The sequence below is a fragment of the Chaetodon auriga genome, chromosome 5 (assembly GCF_051107435.1).
Source record: "Chaetodon auriga isolate fChaAug3 chromosome 5, fChaAug3.hap1, whole genome shotgun sequence".
Lineage (NCBI taxonomy): Eukaryota > Metazoa > Chordata > Actinopteri > Chaetodontiformes > Chaetodontidae > Chaetodon > Chaetodon auriga.
In genome coordinates, this window is record NC_135078.1 from 19,131,421 (window position 1) to 19,150,969 (window position 19,549).

General features: G+C 41.2%; 1 protein-coding gene across 7 annotated transcripts in view; it reads right to left on the reverse strand.

The window, feature by feature from the left end:
• ccser1 (coiled-coil serine-rich protein 1) overlaps positions 1-19,549 on the reverse strand; it is a 119,858-nt gene that overhangs the window by 97,941 nt on the left and 2,368 nt on the right. For 6 of the 7 annotated variants that reach the window (XM_076730616.1, XM_076730618.1, XM_076730619.1 and 3 more), the window contains exons 2-5: positions 14,358-15,372; positions 13,186-13,603; positions 9,831-10,015; positions 1,924-2,014 (exon numbers count right to left, since the gene is read on the reverse strand). In XM_076730616.1, the coding sequence (XP_076586731.1) occupies positions 1,924-2,014; positions 9,831-10,015; positions 13,186-13,603; positions 14,358-15,347 (1,684 nt within the window). In that variant the 5' untranslated portion in view covers positions 15,348-15,372. Of the gene's footprint in view, positions 1-1,923; positions 2,015-9,830; positions 10,016-13,185; positions 13,604-14,357; positions 15,373-17,408; positions 17,491-19,549 lie in introns of those variants that run through there. The other variant, XM_076730617.1, reaches the window with a different exon arrangement.

Below are 19,549 nucleotides of genomic sequence, written 5' to 3' on the forward strand. Positions count from 1 at the left end.
CTTTTTAATAAAGGCTTCAACAAGCCATCTGAGAGAGGTAAAAATAAGGAGTGCCAGTGAGAGTGTGCAGGTGCGTGGCCTGGGTATGAGTCCAGTTGTGTGTGTCTCTGCGTTTGCATGCATTCGTATGTCTTTATAAGTATGTTTGCATGTATCTGGTCTGTCTGCTTTGTGTATACTGCCTGAATGTGAGTGTGTGTGTGTGTGTGTGTGTGTGTGTGTGTGTGTATGTATTTAAATTTGTCCCTTTAATTTGTGTGTGGAAGAACCTTACTCTTCCATCGCCAGCACAAAGTCTTAGTCCCTTGACTTTATGAGAACGATTCATCAAACCTTTAATTTCATGCTACAGTCTGCAAACCATTAGGTCTAATGACTAAGCATGCACACTTGTGTGTTAGTGTGTATTAATGATGGTGCCTCCTTTAGCTCTGCAACAGCCGTAGCCGTTAGAGAGGTTTTAAATCTGTGTGTGTGTGTGTGTGTTTGTGTGTGTGCATGCGTGGGTGTGTGAGCACACAGTTCAAACCCACCCTCCCTCCCAAAACTCTCCAACTCCCATAAGCACAGGAAATTCAGTTTATGAGGGCTGCAGCTCCTGTTGTATTCTTTACTCCACGGACCTTCTGAGCATTTTACTTTATTTGACTGCAACTGTAATATACTGTGAGTCCATCTGGGACTCAAATATTGCCTGGAGATAGACTAATCTAACCTCGCATTTATATGCAATTTGACTCTGAGACCTGTTAGATAAGAGTCGAAACTAGACATGCTCACACACCTGATGAGAGTCAAGCTGTGGGTAAATGTGCTATATCTACAGTCAAATATATAATCCTTGTTTCTGAGGAACTTGAAGTGCAGAAATGGAAATCAATACATTTTAAACTTGTGTTTACCAAGTTCAGTCATTGTATTCATGCATCACACTGAGTCAATGTGTACATTATGTCTTTGCAGTTTAATGTATGCTAATATGACGCGGACATTTGCACATTTGCGATCTGAGCTCATCAGAAACATACCCCATACTGACAGCATTTGCAACAGCTGGTAATTTTGTCCAATTATCACACTGTTCTTGCAAGGAATGATAAAATAAGAACAGTGCTCGCAAATGTAATCAATCATTTCACTTGTCACATCTACTCACAGCAGCAAAATATCAGATTCCTTCTTAAGACATGTAAAGAAAGGTAAATTGTATTACCCCTTCTTAACACATTCATTTGTGGTGTGGTTAGAGCTACCCACTACATTCAGTCAATAAAATAATTTCCTTCTGTCTCATAGGAGAGGAGGTGTGTGACACTCCATGTTGCACCGTGGCAGAGCACAAGCAATAATTCTCAGTTGACAGTCACTTTTCAACCACGAGGCATGTCAAGAGGAGTGTGACTGAAAAGCCAAAACAACAAAGGAGATAAATCGCTGTAAATGAGGCAGCTACATCAAAGTTGTGGCACATGTTAACAGAATCAGGCAGAGTACTGGTTTCATGTTTTAAGGTGATGGAATAGACGTGACTTAATGAGGTAAAAGAGAGACAGAGAGGGAAGAGAGAGACAGCGAGGAGGGGGGTGCAGAGAGGAGAAGCAAGGGAAAAAAGAATGAGACAATGAGAAAATATGAGCAGACATGGCTTGAAGAGTAGGAGAGATAGATGAAAGGCAACAGTTTGTATGTGACAGATACTCTCTAGATTTGAGTGCTTGGTTTTTAGAACTCTCAGCTTCTTTCCAATTTTAGGGATATAAAAGAAAAAACAACTAACAGGCCATGTATTTGACCCAGCTGCTTGTGTTGAATTCTGCATTCGACTTAAACCTTGTACCTACAGTACTGCACTAATTTTCTAATGGGCTGCCGTATGTTTTGATTGGTACAAAAACTTCAGGTGTTACGAAGTGAAAAACTTACCGTGTCGATGTCGCTGATCATCAGAGAGGTCCAGGTCTAACATGAGATCATCTTCGTCCAGCTCTGAGGAACCCAGGTTGTTTAAAACGTCCTGCAGAGGAAAAGCGAGACCCCAAAACTTAGAACCAACAATCTATATCTGACAAAAGTGCTGATAATAATGTGATTGTTCTGTATTTGTAAAGAGGAAAAAATACTTTTGGAATTAAACTTTTTGTTGAAACATTCATTACGATGAACAGTTTTAATACAACACTCATCATAACATTCAATAAAGAAATTCCCCAACCAGAAAGACAACCAGAGAGATTTTATCCACATTACCAATCATATCAATGTTATTTTAGTTATTAGGTAGGGTATTAGGATAAAATTAGGTAATGGGATTTTTTTCACTGTGCCTGCACTTAATGAGGTATTTAGTCCCTCATCATTGCATCCAAGCTCATGAAAACATATTGCTGCTCCTGTTATGTGGAGATCATTAGGGTTCGGTTTGAGAAAGCAATGAACGTGCCAAATGAGGCTGTAGTTTTGTGCAACATCTGTCAACGTTTCCTGTGCTTCTCCAGGAAAAATAAATACCTGCTGAGCGGGAAAACTTTGCAAATCAACAGTACTCGCTCTTCTCTCTCCACAACAAGGAGAGGAAGGCCATTACTTACTCGTGTGATTTTCAAAATGGTATTCACAATCAAAACTTTAAGAAGCATTTGTCTCATTACTTTAACTCGATTTAGCAGGCTCTAAAAATGAATCTAACTAAATGTACCATCGTTTTCATGCACCTCACGGAAAACAGGGTGTTGTTAACCAGCACGATAGAGCTGATATCCTTACTTAAAAGAAATAACACTACTGCATTCTCCTTCTAATACAGTAGCATGTACCGTAACATATAGCAAAAGTCCAACATAAAAACTTCTCAAAGTAAACAAGTGTACTCTGAACACAGAAAGGCAATATATATTTACTTTATAGTAAAGAGAATGCAAAATCTAAATATTCACCATGAGATCCTTGTAAAAAAAAAACTACTTTTAAAGTAAGGTCATCTGGATATAACTGTGTGCAAAACCACTAAACTGCAATTAAGCTTGGTGTCTAGCTAAGTTATGACAAACCCAGTGCCACACAGTAAATCCCCCTGTTGGCCTCATAGCAAAGGCAGAGGTATCTCATGAAAGACCTTCAACTTTAACTTTAGCAAACTCAGACATCGATGCCAATGTTCTCAAAAATCCAGTGACAATGACTGAAGAATGCCATAAAGGTTTACCAACCTCCCCCCACCCATCAGGAGTATTATCAGCAACATCTCCACTCACAGTATAGATTCAATATTTGTTAAGAAGTCATTGCATATTACAAATTTGCTGATATGATTTTCACAGTTATCCACATGACTACTGGGAGTCCTGTTTACCCACTTAAAACCCACAACAAAACCTTCATTTGCAATCTTGTCCCCACATTTTTGGCACTATTATGAAGTTGTAATGATGCATGATGGCCCTTTTGGTTCAGCTGCAGTTGAAAAGTCAATGCTGCCATCTGATGGCCATCAAAGGGAAATCCACTGCATTAAAAAAAAAAAAAGTTGTAGCTACAAGAATAAAGAGAGGCAAATAAATTGATTAACACAACACAGCATTACACAAGGGAAAGTAGAATCATTGTAGCTGTGTATAAATACTTCTGGTAGGAAACTTCATTGGTAAAAAAGAACAATAGTCTTTTTATTAGGTTGAACATTTTCACTTAATTATACATGCATTTGCAGACGCACACACAAACACACACCATTACCATTAGCAGACTTCTTTCCATTTACTTTCAACCTAAAAGGAAATAATATTTGCAGATAGCTCTTAATATTTGATTTAGACTGTATACCATGAAGGTGCACTATAAGACCTCAGACAAACACTGGAACATGAGCACCACAAGGTTGTTATTTATTTTATGCCATACAGTACACTGAATTATCCTGATGCAGCAAATCTCACCAGTCTAATAACATCACAAGGACAAAAGAACTAATTATTCATTGTGAATAGTGCTTTAACGTGGTTCTAAACACATTTTTCACCTGAAACAACTTTTCAGACAAGGTTATCGAAATGAAAATAAGTAGATGATGCTTACTACGGGCTTCCAGAGCACTTTCAGTTTGAAAGACCTTGTCTGAACTTTTGTGCACTTACAAAATGAAAAACCTTAACCAAAGTAAAATATCAACTATGGTGCCCCTATCTCATGGAGTATCTGCAGATGCTGATGGGTCTGAAAAATCCAATGACCAGCTCTGTTCTGCTCTCATCACTGGTGTTTAGACATAAACAACCTCACAGCCACACTCTGTATCGATCTCCTCCCATCTGAGTGCAAAGGCTCGATGCTCAGTGACATGCTTAACTGTTCAACCACAACTCCGTCCATTTTTATGTGTGTGTGTGTCCATGTGCGAGACATAAAAGAAGAAGAATTTCCAAATAGCTAAATCAATGTTCTCCAAGTCCGTACATATGCGAAGAAGCCATAGCGGTGTTTGTATGCGTTTCTGTTTTTTCACCAGATACTCAGCGCAGTAAACATCAGAAAAAAATAAAAATAAAAACCTGAATGCATCTCAGCGCAATTGAACAGAAGACCTCATTTCAGGCTTTAAAGCTAATAGCTAAAAGGTATTGGAAAAGAAATGAAGACCCATACCGTGTGATACTACTGCACACAGACTTCATTTGAAGCTAAATTACCCATTTGAATGTGCCCCTCTAACCACAGAAATGTGTTAATATGATTTTATAACCCAGAGATGTCACCTTTTTACCTCGCTTATGTGAATTGAGTGAGTATAATCCTTGAGTTAATAGCGATAATATCAGATTCAGGTCTCATTAAAAGATGGCTCCATCTCTTAACTGCCAAGCAGAATGACATCCAAAACATATGAGGAAGAGGAAGCAAGAGGGTCTTTCCATCCATTAAAGGCCACTGGTTTCTGTTCACATTCTGTGGAAATCTTATATACAGTCTAGGAAAATTACATTCATTCAGTGCTTTAGGGTGGTAAATGCATTAAGATCAAGGGAGAGAGATTTGCCTTCGCAGCCAGGTATTATGGCTTCTAGCGATGGAAAATATACGGACTAACAAATTACTTTCATTCTGTCTCAGCAGACACTTCACAGCCAGTTGTGTTTACAATGTGCCTGAGGGAACAAAGGATTGAGTGTCCAGTCAAATTGTAAATCCCTCTGTTGAATGAAAAGAAACTGATTTTTACCCACACTGTCTCACTTAAATCACTTGACATTTGTTATTTCTTCACTCCTGTCAGTACAAAATAATCACTCATCCCAGACCAAAGCAAACAGCCTTTTCACATTAACCAAGCAATGCAATTTAAAATGTAGGACAGACCAATGATAAATCCCAGTGCTTTATCCTGTTGACTGATTTGTTCGCATCAGAATTCATATTTTCACCACGGTCATAAATTTGAGGTACATATTTTAATTCAGGATTCCCATCACATATTGTTGAGTCTACAACTTCTTGAGAACATTTTGTGACTGATGCTGCCGAGGCAGAAATATGACCACAGTCATGAGTGAGTATCGACATTTCCTACTTGGGCAAAATATAGCCTTGACTTGATAAGGATTTCTAGTAGATTAAGTACTTAACAGGGAGATATTGGAGGCTGTCTGCATGTCTATTGACCTTTTTACAGCAGACATTTTGACATGGATGGAAAAGCACTTCACTCTATTTGGGTGCTCCAGATTCCTGGCCCTGGTGTTGTGCATGCTGGGTCAGAGCAACGGCTTAAAGTACAGCCAGACCTGATTTTGCTCCCCATTTTTTTCTATGCAGAACAAGGTAGGTCTTCGTTGAAAACTGACCCGCCTTTTTCACTTTCTGCAGAGTTCAGTCTGAACTTTGACCTGTGGAATCGTTAGGTCCTTAACGACAGGCTACTTAGAGAGAGTGGGTGTGACTGACCTCTAATTCAGGAAATACTGTTTGTTTATATTCTTGTTTTATAACTGCATAGTGAGATAAGTGAGTGCAGTGACAGTGACAGAAACCCAAGACAGTGTTTGATAAGAAGCTGTATAATTTACAACTTTGTGGAGTGCTGCTGTTCACCCGCCAGCCATGTTCCCTCAGTTTATGCTCATAATCCGACTCCTGCTGTTTCCTATGCTGCCTGCGTTTTGCCACAACAAGCTAATAACTTTTGCCTGGAGAAATACAGCCTGAGAGCACTTTCACTCTTCACTGGGGCAAACCATCATTTGTTATTTGTTATGCTACACCTGTACCTGTTCTGCAATGACAAGTCAAAATATCAGCCACTAAAAAGGTTATATTGTTGCCTCGGGTGGTCACAGAAGGCGGAAGGTAGATGTGCACCTTAAAGCGAAGTAATACATTTTGAGCACTAAAAGTATATTTAATGAAACAGAGCCTTACATTTACTTGAACAAGGCAGTACACAGTACCAGCTCACAACTGACTTTGAAGAATTTCAAGCCAGCTGGCCAATGAGGTTACTCTTAATAGTCATTTCAAAATAAAGCAGAAATAAATACTCTGAACACTTAAGTGCATCAGCACAACCAAACCGCTATTAAAAGGATCTTCTTTGAGCTCATTAGCCACATTGTGGTGGATGAAAAGAAGTTTCAGTGAATATTAAGAAAGCTTGTTTCTACAGCAGAGGCAGTCAATTCCAGCCTCGAGGGTTGGAGTCCTGCAGACTCTTGTTCCTCTCTGATAGCTAATGAGCCCCTAATTGACTATCAACTTCATTCTTTCCAGGTGCATTTACCATTGTATTAGCCACTATACTGTTCAAATTAACACATTTAGAATATGAGCAAGAAGCTATCTCAACATAATCACTGTGATGTATTCTAACGGGTTACAGAATAAGGGCATTTACCTGATGAATGCATGACTGCATGGGAACCTGCTGGTATTCCCAAAATAAAAGTGGTCCATATCTTACAAGAGGTAGTTTAAGTTGTTCAGTAATATGCAAATGAGTGTAGCATGATGGCACACAGGTGGTTCTTCACCATAATGGTGAAATTTCCTTAATATCTAAAAAACAAAAGTCTCATATTCATAACTTAACCACCTATGAAAATACTCTGGCTTTGTGAGAGTCATAGTCATGGTTCATAAGGACTTCTATGGCTCCAAAGGACAATCAAGGATAGAAAAAGCCCACAGAGCTTGATAGTGAAATGCAACCCATCTTTTCATTTCCTGTTTTACAAGTTGTCAGGCATCACTTTACCTATAATGACCCCATCTCCTGTCCTATGCTCTGTCTGTTCTGTCTTCATAAGAAAAGAGCACAATATAAATAAAGCAGAAAGAAATCATAATCTAATCACACAGTAATACTGTTTATTTTACAGCACGTTAGATCATCTCGCCATCGCCTTATGTATTAGTCAAAGGATACATCTGTTTATCAACTGCAGCTTTCAGAGCCGCACTGTGTGTGACCAGGTGTCATTAGGAAAGCTCACCTCAGAGAAAATTTGATCTGAAATTTAATTCCATTTCATGTGTTTATGACAGTTGTTACTGCTTTTCTATGATGCCACTGGGTAAAGTGAGCATTCAATATCTACATTTGTAAACATCTTCATTGGTTTTCATTTCAAAGACCAGCTGTCTGGTTGTGGTTATTACAATTTTTTTGGAGAGGTGAATCTTATCTGTGGTATGATTAATACAAGTGTCACTGATTACATCTGGCCTGTACAAGGCAGCAATCAGGCTGGAGGATATGAAAACAAGAGGCATCCTGCTTTACAACAGTGTCTAACAAGCAAGCTGCAAAGCAACTGCTGATAGGCATAAGCAACAGTCAAAGTAATTTGGATTGCAGTTGAACTTTTCTGCCATATGTCAATCAAACTACAAACAAATGTGCATGTGTGCAGTTGGCAAAAAAGAATTACTTAAGACGTTCCCAAGAAATTCTCTCTTATCTCACTCAGCCTGCCTCAGTATCATCACAGCTGTCATTGCGAAACTTATGAGCAGCCGACACTGTGTATGCTGGTAAAATAAATATCTCATAGCATCCCAAGGGGGCATCAAAATAACAATAACAACTGGAAATGAGATCACCAAACAGCTCAAGCAAACAGCCTTGCTTCGCTTCACAGACATACCTCATATTTTATCTCTGAATTCAACAAATCCCTCATTTGTCACTGCAAACCAAATCTTCATTTGCTTTATGATAATCATTTCCTGTCTGGGCTGTCGTGACACAGCAGTAATAAAGCACATCCACCATTTGGCATAGTGAGCTCTAGTCTGCCACTGTTTTGCCCTGTGCAGGTGCCATGTCCCACGGGCCTCCTTCACACATAAACACCACAGTCAGCCACATTGTCTATGCATATCTTCACCCCCTCACTAGCTGTAGCTACACATTTACTTTAAAGATATTACTGTTTGCAGACTGTGACATTGCTCATATTAGCTACAAGTGCCCTCTGCTAACCAACAAAGTTTTACAAAGCTAAAAGGAAGAGAAGTGGTAGTGCATAATTTAATATAAACTCCAAAGCTCCTGCTTCCTCTGCATGAGCCTGGTCCCTGAAGAGCCCTTCATAAGCTGGAAGAAGGAAAGGATGAGATTTCTGAATGTTTGGCGAAGTGTATGTCAAGAAGCAGATGAAGACTAAAGTACATAGCAACGTGCTTCTTACATCCCCGCCCTTTTTAATCTCTTAGTAAAAGCCTATAGTCCCTGGTAAAATAAATGGGATTGGCTTTAACTAGCTTTCCTCCCACAGAGCCTCCTCGTGTGAGCTGGAAGAAACCAACCCGTACACAACAGTGGCTATAGCCTTTCCCCTGAAACAAATGTGGATACAGCTACAGCATACATCAACAAAGACCAGCTCCATGTTTGTTAGACAGCCTAAGCTAAGAAACAGGATATACAGGCATGCTTAAATCCTACAGATGATTGAGGAAGTTTTTCAAAGTACTTTATCCACACTCGCACTGAACTTAATTTCAGGGCTTTGCCTTAAATAGCTTCAAATGTAAGAAACCAAACTTTTATTATGTGCTTTTCAAATTCATGTGTACTGTACACACTCAGGCACCGGTATTACTTATTTAAAGATTCTTATGCTTAACTTGAGCTGTTGGATAACTGCACTGAGTGACACATTAAGACTTGAGCTGCCACTTTGTTATGGCAAAGTCAGTACAGAGCTGCTGATCACTGTGTGAGACATTTCTCACTTAGCTCTCTGTATATTGCATTAGATAACTTGTACATCTCAAAATTTGTTTAAGAGAAGTCAGTTTCTGAGATAACTGGGTCCTTAATTACCACCGACACACTCCCTTTTGCCCTAGCTCTAAATACAAACAGGCACAATTAACTTCTAAATAAATATTTTAACATTTTTTAATTCAAAGTGAGTGAAAATTAAAAGCAATATTTTTGTGAATCAAAGCTACAAAGTACCAAGTGCACTGTGGTTGGTTTTGCCTAGAGGGTACTGGAACCCTTCTGGTATTTTCATGGCCAGAGGCTTGGGTACTCCATGGGATTAGAAAGGATCCCTTATCACACAGCACATTATTAGGGAGTTTGTTAGCAGCTGGTTACAATTGTCGACAATTACATCCGCTCTTTTAATCCCCTTTAAAAGCAGGGTTCTTCCTGTAATGATACAATGGATATTTGGAAATGAATATTATTGTCCTGATTATGCAGAAATGTAGTATGAAATATGATGATTAATGAGCAGAACATCTGTCAAACAAACCAGTGAGACAGTCAACTTCAAAGGCACACACAAGAGAAAATCACACACACACAGATAGAGCTCATGACCTACCAGACTTCCCAGTTTGGATGATGAGGAGTTGTTTCTGTGTTTGAGCAGACCACATCCTTCCATGCCCGGGGCATCTCTGTGGTTTCCATGGACACGAGGTCCACCAGCCCCCTCAGACGAGGAGCGCAGACGTCTTTCCATCCGCATCACCTCATGATAGGGGCTGACACTGCTACACAGGGAGGCTAGAGGACATGAAGTAGCACACAAACAGTGATAGAGAGAGAAAGAATTAATTAAGATGAAACCGTTCTAGCAGGGATTCCACATCCAGTTGGTAGCAGTCTGCCCTATCTCCTGTAGGAAAATGTGCTGTTTGTTTGTTTGTTTGTTCTGTTTTTTTTCTTAATGACAAAGCAGCAATTCCTCATTCAGCATTTTAAATGAAGTTAAATCTTCCCGTTGTGAAGCTCAGTCATACTGCTTTTGGTCAAATGGTGTTTATGCCTGTTTTGTATTAATCACATCGCTCTGAGTGCCACAGAGCTTGCTGTGCAACAATAAAACCACATAATGAATGAGATTTCAGGGGCATTACGCTTCAGTCAGACAAACAGAAGACTGCGATAATTGCTCTTTTTTGATCTACTAATAGATAGACGTGAAAAAACAGAGACGATAGCACATCCTCTCATTGAGCTACATGCTATAATACATTTGTTAAAAACGGCACTTCACATGCTCTTCCTCTTACACGCACACTAACACACGCACACAGTTTCCAATCTGTGTATGTGTGTGTCCTCTGTCTTGTCTTTGTTCTTGTGTTCTTGTCAAAAATGAGCAGGGATATTCGCAGTTAGGGCTTCCCACTGAACAACAAAACCCCGCAGAAGGCCCATGATCACATGTCTCCAACTATTTACCCAGAGGTTCAGACTATTTCAAACAGAAAAGAGAAACAGAAATCAGACCTACAGCACATGGGGGCCCACATACCAGAGCCTTGTCACACTGTTCACGAAAATGAATATATTAAAACTGTTCTTGCAGAGCCCAACAGACAAGTTCGCCCTGTTATCTTTGTAGTCTGTCAGTAGTTCTCAATGCCTGGAAGCTGGAAATTCAGTATAAATCAATATTAAGTTACTTTCCTGCAAGCATATACTGCAACAAACTGTGTGCGTGTGCGGGTTTGCAATCTCACATTAGGCCACCGATACCACCTAAGTTATTGCTGGCAGGTCATCATGCAGTCATGCCAACTTTAACATACGCAGCAGCACACATCATATAGTTACACCAGTCACAGTTTCAGTTTAATACAGAAAGATTAGATCCAGCTGATCCAGACTCACACTTCCTTCAGCAACATCTGTGCTGGAATGTGTATAAATGTCCACATTTCTAAATGGAATTGTAATCCTTGTTATTTTGTTGAATACTTTGACTGTGATTACGCTCTGCTTGCCAGCAGAGCATAAATAAAGTGACATGTCTCTATCGGCACTATGCAATTATCAGTTGCGGCAACTAAACTCTGATTCCTAATTACATGGTTACTTAGTGAAACCATAAATTTGCTAACACCCCTCATGAGTTTGAATGCTCAATCTATTTTCCTGAAAGGATAATAAACTCAGCCAGAATTTCATGATTTTCAGCGTCTGATCCAAGCGGCAACCTTCAGGGCTGAAAATGAAGCCAACGCGGCGGTGCCAAAAACTGCAGTTCCTCAAAGTTCCCGGCCACTTGAGGCTGCCTACAAAAGCAAGTCAATCCCCGCAGACCCCCATATTAAAATGCCCCACTTTACAACCGAAATAAACATGTTTACAGCCTGGTACAAAAAACGTTTTTTGTCTCTATAACTTATTTCCCCCTTCATGACAACAGGGCATCAGGTGAATTTTTATATTACTCAACTCATTTAAATTATATCAAAGCTTCAAGTTATGCATAATAACGGGCATGTCTACTTTGAGTGACAGCTAGCTGCTTGGTTTCAGCAACCAGGCTTCATTTGGCCTGTCTCAGCTCCACCCACGCTCCACCTCTTTGCCCATTTTTGGATTAGCCGGGAGTTTGATGGAGTCAGGTGCTGCCAAGATAACGACAGCTGGAGCCACCATTACTGAGCTTCACAATGGCTCTTCAGAAACCTATGGGAGATGTCATGGAGACCACATCTAAGTTATATAGAGTCTACTGTCTGATCAAAGTCTGCAAGTCTGCAACAGTTGTTGCAAAATAGAGCAGATTTAGGGAGACTTTATCTTAATCAGAGAAACCTTGGCTAAAAAAACCTTTCTGCAATATGTTACAGCAGCTGACGAGGAAGTGAGGAGGACAGTGACAAATCATCTTTGGTCATGGAATACATTTTCAGTATGACACACACTCTTTCTCTTCTGTCAACCCACAACTGGCATTGATTTATTAGACTGAGACAGACAGGTTTTTTTTTTTGGTTTTTTTTTTCAGATGAACTGTCTGAGTTGCTGCTAGTAGGAGGAGGAGTGACAGCTACAAGACTGAGGATGTAAAGTATATGTGTAGAAACGCTATCAACTATTACCAGAACGACAAATCAAGAGAAAACATTTCGTAGCTGAGTGAGACAACATGGATATGATAACACTTTGATTCTGATTAGGCCAGTTTGCATCACCTCCACATAACAGTTTCCTGAGGGAATCTGTTTGAGAGGCTTGCTAATGAACTCCCACAGATTTTTATTTGCTATGTTGTTCACACTTGTTCAGTCGTGCATGAGGAGGTAATAAAAAAAAGGCAAACAACACTGAAGGAACAGGAGCATGGGTTCGCTTCAACCACCAAATAAATGTTTACCATCGCACTCATGTTGGTAGGGACTGTTGTGAACGTATTTGAAGAACACGCAGATAACAGTGGCAGATCATGATATGAGTCAGGCGACATATGTGTACAAACAAACCTATCTGTATGTGCCAGCACATCGTCACTGCGTAGCAAGAAGTCAATAGTGGTGCTGCCCTTTGAGATAACATATCTGGTCAACAATTTCATGAAACCCTCATCACAAAAGAATGTCAAACAAGTGTTGACGCCAAGTTTGTGTCCGTCTGTGTGTGCTTCAGTAACGACGAGGGATCAACCTGTGCTTGTAGCTCCCATTGAGCACTAGTGTATGATAGGGTATGATACTTGAGTCAAGCCAAGTCCATTTTGTTCATATAGCCCAGAATCACAAGCCACAATTTGTTTCAAGGGGTTCTACGATCTGTACAGCATTGAACACCCTCTGTCCTTAGCCCCTCAAACTGGATAAAGACAAAACTGCCCCCATTAACTGGGGTAAAGAAATCTATGTGCGTGTGTGTGTGCCTGTAAATCTGTGCTCAAGCGGCTAGTGTCTGACTGAGCTTCATACCTGCATGTGGTTTCCTCAAGTGAGAGGACCTGGGTTCGTGGCAGCCACAGAAGCTTCCTCTTTCTTGAACAGAGAGTGTGTTTCTTGCCCTCCTTTCCGACTGCTCTGGGTTAGAGTGGCAACCCTCGCTGCGCACCACACATGCCTCGCTCTCACTCGTGGTCTCTGTGTGGTAACCTGCCTTCCTGTCCTCTACCACCTCCTTCCTCTCCTCGGCTGACACCTCTTCCCTCGCTTCCTTTCTCTCCTCCTCCCTCTCCCTCCTCTCTTCCAGTGATTGTTCCTGCGGAGGAAGGCAGGGTACAGCTGTCTCGGGCTCTGAGAGGGAAATGGCAGTCTCGTAGTCGGTGTTGTTGGCTGTGCTGGTGTCAGGGAGTAAAGGTTTCTCAGTGCTGGACTGGGCTGGAGTGAAGAAAACCTGCCAAGAGGACATTTTCGTGAGTGTGTGTAAAAACGGAGCAATAGCATTTTAAAATGTTGCATTCAAATACAACAACTGTGAACTCCAATAAAGCAAAAAGCAGTTTACAGAAAGAAGAGCCTACTTTAGAGCTCATTTAGTAGGTGGTTATTTGTGTCCTCAGGCAGCAGTGCAGTTTAGATAACACAGTCATACAGTATTTACTCTTCAATGGACTAAGTAGAGGGCTTTGTCTTTGCAACTGTTACACTGGGTAAATGCTTCCTTCCTGGCATTCCCTCCTCTACCAGGAAATAAAATAAAATAAATTCTTTGAAGAAGGAAAAGTTGTGAGGCACAAAGGTGTGAAATGTGGAGAGCAGTTTGCAGACATGCGTAGGTTTTATTTTTCATGCCTTAGCTCTTTCAATAAAAGGACTTTTCATGCCCGGTGCTCAATTTTTATGCTACATTTCACAGGTTCCGCACAGTGGTCATAAATATTCCTCTTTTATGGGTTTCGTTCCTGACATCCAAGGGCACCTGTGGTTGTACTGTCTGTTCCTGAAGCACTAATATTGACATCTTTTCCCAAATAAATTCCTGTTTGTACAAGCAAAACGACTTTTCTTGTTCGGATTATTTAGTATGTTTATCAAAGCAAAGCTCATCCTGTAACATGAAACACGCTGTATGTCTGTACTGATGAATCTGATTCCAAAGCAACTTCACTGATTAACAAAGATGGAGTGAAGAGCATAAAACGAGCTACCTGGGAGGTAGAAACAGCCACGCTGAAGTTCTCTGGAGCAGGTGGGGGGTCGGGTGGAGCTGTGTCAGTAGCCAGCCCAGGCACAGAGGCAGGTCCTGGGCCCAAACCAGACCCGGGGCTGGGAGCTGGCAGGGCATCCACCTCGGATACAGAATCCTCCGTGATGGGGATGAACTCTGAAGGGGTGATGGCCGTGGTTCGGTCCTCTGATATCATCGGGGACTGGAGTGAGCTCTCACCGCCAGCACCAAGCAGCTCACCTGGCCATGACCCCGGGGTGAGCCCTCCTGCCCCTGGAGTGATGGTGGTGGAGCTCGGAGGTTCCAGATTCACTTCTGGAGGTCTGTGGTGATCGGAGGTCCGGGAGAAGCGGTGGTGAGCTGAGAAAGATTTGGGCAGCAGCTGTTTCTTCTGGCGTGAAGTCCGTTTGGTGTTACTACTGCCGCCACTGTAGTCATCGAGGAACCCAGAGTCGTCGCCCTCATTGGCCCCTGAGCCACTGATGCAGTTTATAAACACGTTGCGATTGGTTGTGGAGGAGGACGAGGACGCTTTCTCAAAATCCTCGGTCTGAGAGCGTGTGATTTTCTTCTTGTGGCTGCCGAAACCAAATGAGTGACGTGACTTGGGGCGTCCACCACCTTCACTGAAACCTGTTGACAGTGAGGTTGTTATCGTCTGCTGGTTATTCCCGTTTGAGTCCGTGCTCTGGGTCAGCGGAGGTGTGAGGTTCAGGTTTATAGGCTGCACACGTGGCTCACTATTCCGTTTAGCTGTGAAACTGAGAGACGGAGTGCGGAAAAGGCTCCGACGCTTCCCGGTGCTGCCAGAGCTGGAGTTGGTGCTGGAGGGCGAAGAGCTGTGGACGCCATTTCCCACTCCGCCTGAAGACGGAGAGGAGGGGAGAGACTCCTGCCTCTTACTGCTGCTGCGGCGGAAGATCGGCAGGCGTGACACAAGTGTGGAACGGCGTGAGCCTGATTCACCCATCTAGACGCTGAGGCAGAGGGGAACTCTGAGGGAACAAACAGAAATAAAATGACAGTTAACGTATGTAACTATCAACATAGATTCACATTCAACGGGCATCCAGACAAAATCCTGGCCAAGAAGATTCTTCCATCCTGTTGTTAATAAGTGATGAGGCACTCGATAATTGTGACAACCACAAATTCGAGGTTCATTTGTCCTTTCACAAGACAGGGTTGCACAACAGAATACAAGTTGTAGTCCCTTTATACCACTGAAGAAAAAGTGTTTTTCTTCGGGTGGAGTGCAGAGGATGAGTTGAGGAGTCTCACAGCCTGAGGAAAGAAGCTGCTCTGCTGTCTGGTGGTACAGCAGAGGATACTTCAGTATCGCCTGCCAGACGGCAGCAAAGCGAGCAGTACGGCTTTTCTGAATAGTTCACAGCTTCATTCATAATGTTGACATGAATTCTAAATCAACATTCAAACGCTGCCAAGTTTTTTGTTTGTTCGTTTCTTGGCTTGTCTGTTCCTTCTGTTCAAACCTGGTATTTCTGCACAGCCGCAGATAAAGATTAAGCTACAATAATATCATTTGTATTATACTATATGTAGAAATGGATTCCAGGGGTGGCTGTGCAGGGTTGTTTCTGACTCGTGTGGTTCAATTTCCAAAAACTCCAGAGCACGGAGAAGTCCAAACGTCCAAAACTCACTGAAAAAACACAGATGTACTTATTTCTAAACCTCACAACATGTTTTTAAAGAAATATTCTGCCTCAATCCATATTTGCTGGCATCTAGCCTTCCAAAAACAAAATCTTCACTGCCTTGGCGTGGGAATTTGTCTTCTTAAGTTTCCTTAAGTACGACAGCCATGTCTGAGCTTTTTTTTACCTTTCTTTAAAAATTCAGATGACCACAACAAGTTCTCTGTGATGCTGGTTCCCAGGACGTAGTATTTCACTATTTTAAAAAGATCTAAACAAGGAGCTTCGAGACACAGACTGTTTGAAGTGAGAAATCTCACATTAAGGGATCACATTTCCCACGCTCAGTGAGTCAGTTACTGCTGCCTCTTTGTCCTGCAGATGCTTCTGTTGCAAACGGTGCCATATGTGATACATTTTTGCGATTCAGGCATTTGTAATACACATGTAAACAAAAACAGCAAGGTTCGGCCTGCTGCTGCTTGACTGTCTCCCTGTGAAGTTATGTGATGAAAACACTTCAGCCGGAAATTTTTTTTTTTTTTTTTGTAGGTATAAAGTGTTATCTGAAAATACCCAGCATACTGAAGATGCTTAGCTGAGGTGCAGTTCTGTTTCTGGTACATCCATATGTGATGAGAATAAAGATAGGACTAATTTTATCACAGGGATGTCATTCAGTCAACTAGTACTCTTAACCCTAAATCTGACATATTCAACTAAAAAAAAGTCATCGGTTATTTTTTTTATATATTTATGATGAAGTAAAACAAAATGATCTGTAGCAAAACACAACATGTAGTCAGGCAGACCAAGCTTATGCTTATCCAAACGTCATATGTACTAGTTCAGTCTTAATCTGATGTAAAGAAAGTGTGTGCAATGCATGTGACTACTGCAGGTACGAGACCTGGAGGGGTGACAGCTGAGTCATGGAGAGACAGAGCCGAACCAAAGGGGGAGTGAGAGGGACAGAGACAGGGGAAGAAAGTGAGGGAGGTTCAAAAATCAAAGGCAGATCACACGACACAGAACTCCCTAGAATTATTCAAGCGTTTGAAGGCAAAACATGCAAAAGAAGACAAAAGGCAAAGTAGGAGATTATCATCTCACGCAAAAGTTCCATGAGAGAAGAGAAGACAAGACAAGTGTTAACTATCTGGCCTGTGGCTCAGTCTCTCTTTGAGAGTAAAAATTAAGAGTGCCAGAATACTCATGTAATCTTCATTTTCGAATCTCTTTCGACAATTTTACAATCAGAAAGCCTCTTAGTAAACACGTTGCAAGCAGGACTATTGTCTCACTGCTTTTAAGAGCTGAGCAAGGTTTCACACGCTGACTCGTAGATTCAATTCATTTCTGTGAATACTCACGTTTTCATTCTTTTCTGCCATTAATTAGCCAAACAGTGACTACGTGGTCCTTGTAATGTTGAAGAAGCTGCCTCTGTTAGAGCTACTGAAGTGTTTTGTTTTCGATCTCTGTGTAATAAGCTTACATTAACACCCTTTACTGAAGTGGCTTATGAGTGTGCCACCTCCTTGAAGGTAAATTTGATCAGGTTCTAAATACACAGTGAGGCAGTTTCTATTTTCATACGGAGTTACCTCATTGTAATATATAAAAAGGTCCATAAATATTATCAAAACGGATTTTGGAGAAGGCCAACAGCATTTACAGTCATGACAGAGTAAACACTGCAATGAGATACACACACATAACAAGGTGCTGTTATGCTTTGGTGTGTTTGTCCTGGTTCACTTCAAGCTGCCTGTGCAGGTCAAAACACACCTGACCTGCACAGGCAGCTTGAGACTTCCCTTTTCGGATTTTCAGTGGTGTTTAGCTTCTTATCACCACCGGTCATGGCCAGGGTCAGCCATTTGGCCAGGTCATGACACTCTGACCTGGCTCATTAAGACAAGTTAAGACATGCAACTAATTAGACAGAGATTTATACAGACTGAAAACGTGTGTTATTTACCTCATATATCAGGGGAAATAGGAAAACCCACAGTTTCTAGGTGCCAGGCCTGGTGATTAGTGAAATGTCAGAAGGACATATGCTCACATTACTCTACTGGACATATGTACAATTGTATTTGCCATTGTGGGACTGCACATAATGACCTAATGCAGGTATGTTACTGAAACACTTTTGATCAGCATGATACCCTTCCCTTTTTTCTGGACTGCAGTTAGCGGCAGTGTTGCTGTGGTGAATAACAAAGTATAGAGCAAACACAATTTGATTTGCTTTGTGTTTGCCTGACTTTCATTTGAATGTGGGCTGGACTGAAATAAATTAAGCACATTCAGAGAGGACGAGACAAATATATTTCTGAGATTTACAGATACCGGCGGCAGGTTTCTCGAGTGCTTCATTTTCTGAATATTTCAGCAGTTTCATTTTGAAGCAGCGGCACACATTCACAGTGAATCAACATAATAAAATTCTTACCAATGGAAAAGGGTAAATAACACAATGCCAATCAGCACCAATTTGGTATAAAGGCTCTGCAATTGCATCAGAAACAACATTATCAGCAATTGTTCAACAAAGTAATGATGCCGTACAATCATACTGATTGGTCATTCCAAGCAACGGTACCATAACAGCGCGAATAGATGTGCTTCAAAATCCAGTTTGTTTGAGGCGAAAGTGCACCGTCGTAAAGGAAAAGGATGAGCTGAGTTCATCACACAAGACAAAATTAGAGCATCACTGCAAATCAGAATCCAGCACAAAAAATGTTTTGTTTTGTATCTCGATTATCTTGCTCCAGGAGCCAAAAATGTAATTGAAAATAAAATTCAACTAATCGCCCAGTTCTACACTGCTATAATGCACATACAACACACAAAATATGTTGGTAATGGACTGTTTTGAATTCAGTAGCTCTAGGAGATCAGGGGAGCCTCCTGCCATGATCCTAACGATCACAACATATGCCAAGTAAACCAACTTAGCTTGAAGTCTTTTATTCCTGTACTGCTGTGGAGTTGGCGTTGTCGTATCAATGCACTCTACAGCCTGAGCCCACACTAGTTATATAATAAAGCGAATTCCCGTCTCCAGGCAGCTTCACACTGATGCACAATTACATGTCAGTTTGGAAGAATAAAAGGCGTGTATGGGCTGGGAATAACTGGGTGTTCCCTATAAAGCAGGTTCTTGATGGGTCTTTTCACAACAATAAGGACAACAAATGCAACACCATAATCTTCTACTACATGGATGGAAGATTAGGCAACACTGCTTCACTGACTGAATACAGAAAATAATGTGCTTCATACAAACTCTCACAGTTTCCTCGAGACTCATAATGCATCTTGAGATTACTTTAAACAAATGTAACACAGCAGCTCGACCACAGACTCTGTAAGGTGAAGTATTCCATTTAGCCTGGGGGGATTTGATTTTAGAAGCTGTTTATTTTCATGGAAAGAGTTAGCTGGTTTTCCATGATGGGGTAGGTGATATCATCAAAACTAAATAACCCAGGGTGCTTTG